This window comes from Sapajus apella, unplaced genomic scaffold (genome assembly GCF_009761245.1).
Source record: "Sapajus apella isolate SASKATOON/1434 unplaced genomic scaffold, GSC_monkey_1.0 scaffold96, whole genome shotgun sequence".
Classification (NCBI taxonomy): Eukaryota; Metazoa; Chordata; class Mammalia; order Primates; family Cebidae; genus Sapajus; species Sapajus apella.
The window spans coordinates 1794487-1800170 of NW_022437036.1; the positions used below are offsets into that span (position 1 = coordinate 1794487).

Sequence of the window (5684 nt, forward strand, 5' to 3'; positions counted from 1 at the left end):
CCCTGACCACACCCCCTTCTCCCCCGGCCACACCCTCGGCAGGACTGAAGGCGCTCCTCCCCCTGACCACACCCCCTTCTCCCCAGGCTGGCCTGAGCTCCCAGGCTGAGGCCACTACATACACGCCCGAGTGCGTCTGCGCCCAGGAGCACAAGCAGGGTCTGCCTCGGAAGAGGAAGCGGGCCTCGGAGCCTGAGGACAAAGGTATAGACAGCACGGGGCAGGCACCGGGCAGGTGCAGGGATGGGGCGAGGGGAGCCGCGGCACCCACCTCTCCCCATTGCCACCCCCTCCTGGCCGCCTGGAGAATGGCAGCCTCAGAATGACGGAGCCAAAAATGAACCTCAAACCTCCCGAAGAGAGGGGCGCTGACCGGGGAAGTCCTGCCTGTGCAGGACTGTGGCCCGGTGTCGGGTCCCTCCAGTCCGAGCCTCAGTCTCCTCGCCTGTAGGGAGCTGACATTAGGGCTCATAGGAGATTTCAGTGAGAAGGGGGCAGGGGATGGTCATTGCCCCCACTGTTGTCCTGGGAGGAAGGGCATCCTGGTGCACAGGACAAGCCCCTGCCACAAGGGGCAGACCCCCAAGGCCTCTTGTCCACCTGCAGACAGGGGCAGCGCAGAGGGCATGTTTGCTTCCCCCGGGAACTAGGGAAGGCTCCAGTGTTTGCCAAGGGCAGTGTCCTTGGGCCCAGCTCCTTCTGATAAGGCGGGCAGGAGCCTCAGCCCTGGTCCGAGGGTATCAGGATGACTTTTCACTTCCTGCTCTGGGCACAGTGGCAGGTCCAGCTCATGAGCACCCATGAGTGCCTGTGAACACCTAATCGTGTGGCCCTGGCGTTGGTCGGGCAGGGCCCGCAGGCAGTGGACGGGGTGGTGCCACCACCATGTGCCACTGTTGCTGCAGACGGCATGGCCCACGTCTGCCAGGAGAGGCAGTGGAGGCCAGCACGGCCTTATCGGAGGCACTTCCTGCTGAGTGGGTGGAAATGTGGAAATGGCCCTAGGGGTGCAGACTGTGAGCCAACCCCCCCCCCCACCGCCGTGTGCTTCTACCTGAGCCGAGGCCAGGGACACTGGCAGGGGCTCCTGAGACACCACGTGGCACTCAGTGAGAGCAGGGCCCTGCCCAGCATGGGCACAGCTCAGGGCCAGAGCCAGCACCCTTGTGCCTGTCGCTCCGGGAGAATGGGTGCAGCTGTTGCTGCCTGTGGCCTCAGACCCTGCCCGGCAGGCAGGATCATCACTGTTTGGCCGGTGCAGAGATTGAGGCTGAGAGGGGAGAGGTCACTTGCCCGAGGTCACAGGGCTGGAATCTGGGTCAGGATTCAAACTTTACCCATTCAGCTCAGAGCCTGAGCTCCCTGTGCCTCCAAAATGGCCTGGGCCCAGCATCTTGGCAGGATCCCCATCCCCGGACCATCGCAGGGACCAGGCGCCCCTCCCCTGTGGCCCTAGCCCGGGGGCCAGGCCCGCTGAGGCCGCAGCCAGTATCCGGCCAGCCAGCATGGCCTGGCTTTCTGAGAAGCAGCAAGGGGGCCTCTGGGGTCAGCACCTGTCTTTGGGGTCACACAATGGGGAGAGCGTTGTGACCCACTTCTCAGGGCTAACCGTCAGAATGGGCTACTCCTGCTCTGGGCACTGGTTTCTGTAGGAACAAGGGTGGCCAGTGAAACCCCAGGGCCGGCCCTGGAGCACCCAGCTCCCTGTGCCCAGAGGAGGCCCAGGAGGCCCTAGGTGAGAGCGAGTGTCGCTTCAAAGGAAGACATACAGGGCTGCCCTGGGCCCCCTACTCGCCTCTGGCCTGACCTCCAGCCACTTCCCATAGCCTCCAAAAAGCCGTCCAGAGGGAGAAGGAAACTGACAGCTGCTGAGGGGCCCATGAGCCCGAGGGACGAGGACCACAGTCCCTCCCCCGGCAGCAGCCCCTGGGAGGAGACCTAGCCAGCCCGCACTGGGGTCCACAGCAAGCTGGGGCGGCCTCCACCTGCCCAGCAGGGCCTGGAGAGGCCACACCACCCGACCAGCAGACAGCCCCTGGGAGGGGACCCAGCCAGCCTGCACCGGCCCCACAGCAAGCCCACCACGGCCCAGAGAGGGCACACCACCCGACCAGCCGACGGGGACCCGGCCAGCCTGCACCGGGCCCACTGACCCTGAGGTGGCCCTCCACCTCCCCACCACGGCCTGGAGAGACCACACCACCCAACCGGCAGGCCAGAAGAGGGGCTGGAGGACCAAGAGGGGTCTCAGGCTGCTGATTCACCCCCTCCACCCTCCTGGGAAATGCTCTGCGGCCCCTCCCCCAGCCCAGCACCTGCTCCCTGGGGGGCCCCCGACTGGGAGGCAGGATCACTCAGGCCCCACCCCTACTGTGCACTGCAGCCCTTCCCAGGCAGTGCCCATACTGGGAGGCAACGGATCACCCAGACCCCCACCCCTGCCTGCCGAGCTCCAAGCACAGTCTTGGACGCCCCAAAGCAAGCAGTGAGGTTGGAGAGGGGTGGCGGGCGGCGGAGCCCTGGAAGACAGGGGCCCCTGAGTGCCAGAGAATAAACCCGTGAAGAATAGCGTGTGTTTGGCAGGGCCGGGGTCAGCCGGGCCTCCTCCCACCTGTGCCCCAGAAGGTGCCTGACTGCACCGGGGACCAGGTCACCCCCTTGCGGGAGGGCAGAATGAAACCAGCTCCTCTGTGGCATCTGCAGCGGGAAGGGACCAGGGCACCCTCCGGGAAGCACCTGACAATGGTGGTGGGCACGTGCATCTGTCCCTCCTCACTAGACCCTGCCTGGCAGCCACAGCGCAGCTCATCAGCACTTCACCGCGAGCACTCAGGGCTGTCTGCTCCTCCGGGGACAACGGGTCTTGGTGCCTCCCAGCTCCCTGGGAGGAGCTTAAGAAACAGATTTCTGGGCCCAACCCCAGAACCACTGAACCAGGACCTTGGAGGTGGGCCTGGAGTCTGTGAGAGAGAAGCTCCCAGGGGTAGCTCTCTCCTAAACGTGAAGTTTGAGAACTGCCCCTTCAGGGAACAGTGGGCAAAGGAGCCTCGGCACCAGGTCATGGCCAGTGTTGGGGGATGGGGAGGAGAGCGGGTGTCCCTGGGAGGTCAAGGCAGGTGGCACCTGCAAGCGAATTTGGGTGCTGAGAGATGAACAGGCGTGTGCTGAGTAGGCAAGGGGCCAGGACGTTATGGGAAGTTTGCTGAAACCCCAACTCTAGAAAAGTGGACAAGGATCGGGTAGAAAGGAAAGGTGGGGGCCACGGAGGGATGCCAGGCCAAGGGGAAACTAGGAAGTCAGCCTGAGGGCCAGGCCTGCAGTCAGGGTCATCCAAGCAGAGCCCTGCGCTTGATACCTGCTCAGAGCTCATGGTGTGAGCCAAAGAAAATCAGGAGTGACACTCACGAGCAGGGCCCTCTGCGGCCACAGCACCAAGGTGAGCTGGCATTTAAAACCCACTGGTCACAGAGACGGCAGGACACACTGAAACTGATGAGGAGGCCCCTCTGCAGCCAAGCACCAAGGTGAGCCCGGCGTTTAAAACTCACACACCATAGGGATGGCAGGACATGGGCCCATGACAGGGCTGGGTGAGGCCTGGGCCACACTGGGGGTGTGGGCCTGGCTCCGGGGCACTGCCTCCCAGCTCCCACCTGCAGCCTGTGGCCTGAGAGGCAGGAGGGACTGAATTCCCGAGAGGGCAGTCCAGGTGTGTTAAAGGTTGCTTTGAGTTCTCCAGAATCACATGAAACAAAAGCTGTGTGTTCCCTACAGCCACCTGCAGGCCACCCATTGACACCCTGGGGAGGGGAGAAGCCGGCCGCAGGAGCCTAGCAAGGGGGTTCCCCAGGCCCCAGAAGATAACCCCATTCCTCCCTCAGCATTTCTCCTGGTCCCTCAAAGTCGAGCTTAGCGGCAGCAAAGGAGAACCCACTAGGGCCCTCCCTCCTGCACAGCGACCGCCAGGGCCTGGCACTGGTGCACTGACTGATGCCTGCCTCCTGCCCTCCGCCCTCACTTGCCCCTTTCTGTTCTCACCTGGCACCAGACTCTCTGCAAGCCACGGGTGTATGGCCCACCCTCCCGTCAGGCCCCTCCTCCTGCTCACAGCCAGCAGGGAGGGAGGGAGGGAGGGCCTGCCATGTGCCTGCGTCAGCCTAAGCACCTTACAGCGCTGGTTGAAGTCCCTGCTCACGGGAGCCCCCAGACACACACAGGCAGCACCCCGTTCTGTGGATCCACAATCCGCAGCCGCCTATCTGCCATGCCAGCCAGCACAGTGACTCCCCCAGAGGGGTTATCAATGTGCAGTCCTTTGATTTATTGGGAACCCACTCCCAGGAGTGCCTGCTGAGACACACCTGCTCCCCACCCCATACCTGGGCCCAGCCCCAAATTCTCCTGCACAGGACAGCTGCCCACCGTCCCCTAGGCCTGGCAGAGGCCTTGGAGGCCAACTTGGAAGGGCAAACAGAAAGGAAGCAGAGGGACTGTGTGCTGCATGAGCCTGGGTGGTGGCCCATGAAGGCCCACAGGAGGGAGCAGGGCGGGTGGGAGGTGGGGAGGGGCCTGAAGGGCAGGGGCCCAAGCTGGGGTTGGTGATGAAGACGCTGTCTCGCCCGTTTGCTCACTGCTGTGTTGGCCATCATGCTGCCTCCCCACACGCCAGGCACTCCTGGGGCCAGTGCTGTGCCAGTCGGCCCCACCCAGTCCCCAGCAGCAGCACAGCAGAGACTGGGCATGTGGGGCAGGTGCCCGGTACTGAAGTACATTTGCGAGCTGACCCCGGCACGCGGCTGCCCTCCAGCTCCAGCCACAGCCCACCCCCTCACTGAGCCAGTTTCATCCTGACAATACCCTGAGGCTGAAATCATCCTCCCCTCTTTAAAGATACAGAAACCCACAAAAGAAAACTAGACAGAGCAGGCAGGGGGCACGGAGGTGAGTGTCACGCCCTGAGTCCCTCCACAAAGACACAGTGGGTTCCCCTCCAAAATGCAGACAGGCTCCCAGGCCCCAGAGGCAGCTCCTGAGTGTCTGGGCACCGCCAGCTCATGGGTTCTGAAGTCAAGGGCACCTGGGGACAGAGAGGAAATAGGCCTGGGCACAAGGCAGGCTCAGGGTCACTTTGCTACTGCAGGAAGTGCAGAACTCTGCCCGCCTGGGGCTTCCTTCCCAATCAAGTGCCTTCTTCACTCAGATCCTCTGTCCCTTCCATCAGTGAAGGAGGCCAGGTCGCAGGCCAGCCATTCTGGGAAGCGGTGGGGCTCCTGAGGGGCCGCCCTGCGCTCGCTGAAGCACCGCCCAGACACAGCTCGGGACAGGGAAGTGTGCTGGGTTTCGCCCACGCCGCCCTGAGTCCGGAGCCTTAAAATGCGTGCTTGATGGAGGCTGACCACGAAGGCCGCCGTCCAGCAAAGGAAACAGAAGGCCGGAGCCACGCGGCCGCGTCTCCCGAAATGGGGACTCGAACCGGCGGTGCGGGATGCAGCTTCCCACTCCCAACGGCTGCGCCTGACGGCCTCTAGGACCCAGGGGAGCGCCCCGAGCGCGGCACCGCGCTGGCCAATGGGCGGGCGCGACGGCGATATATTTGCATGTGGGCGCGCCGCGGCCAATGGGCGGCGGGCGCGCGGGCGCGCGGGCAGGGGGCGGGGCGCTTCGCGGCGGCGGGCGCAGTCTGA

The 5684-nt window shown here is 64.1% G+C and overlaps 1 protein-coding gene across 1 annotated transcript in view; it reads left to right on the forward strand.

Annotated features, from left to right (window-relative positions):
* Nucleotides 1–2566, forward strand: part of RBBP8NL (RBBP8 N-terminal like) — an 18119-nt gene extending 15553 nt beyond the window's left edge. The window contains exons 13-14 of the mRNA XM_032257101.1: nt 87–204; nt 1827–2566. Coding sequence (XP_032112992.1) covers nt 87–204; nt 1827–1942 — 234 coding nt within the window. The 3' untranslated portion in view covers nt 1943–2566. The remainder of the gene's footprint in view (nt 1–86; nt 205–1826) is intronic.
* The last annotated feature ends 3118 nt before the right edge of the window (nt 2567–5684 follow it).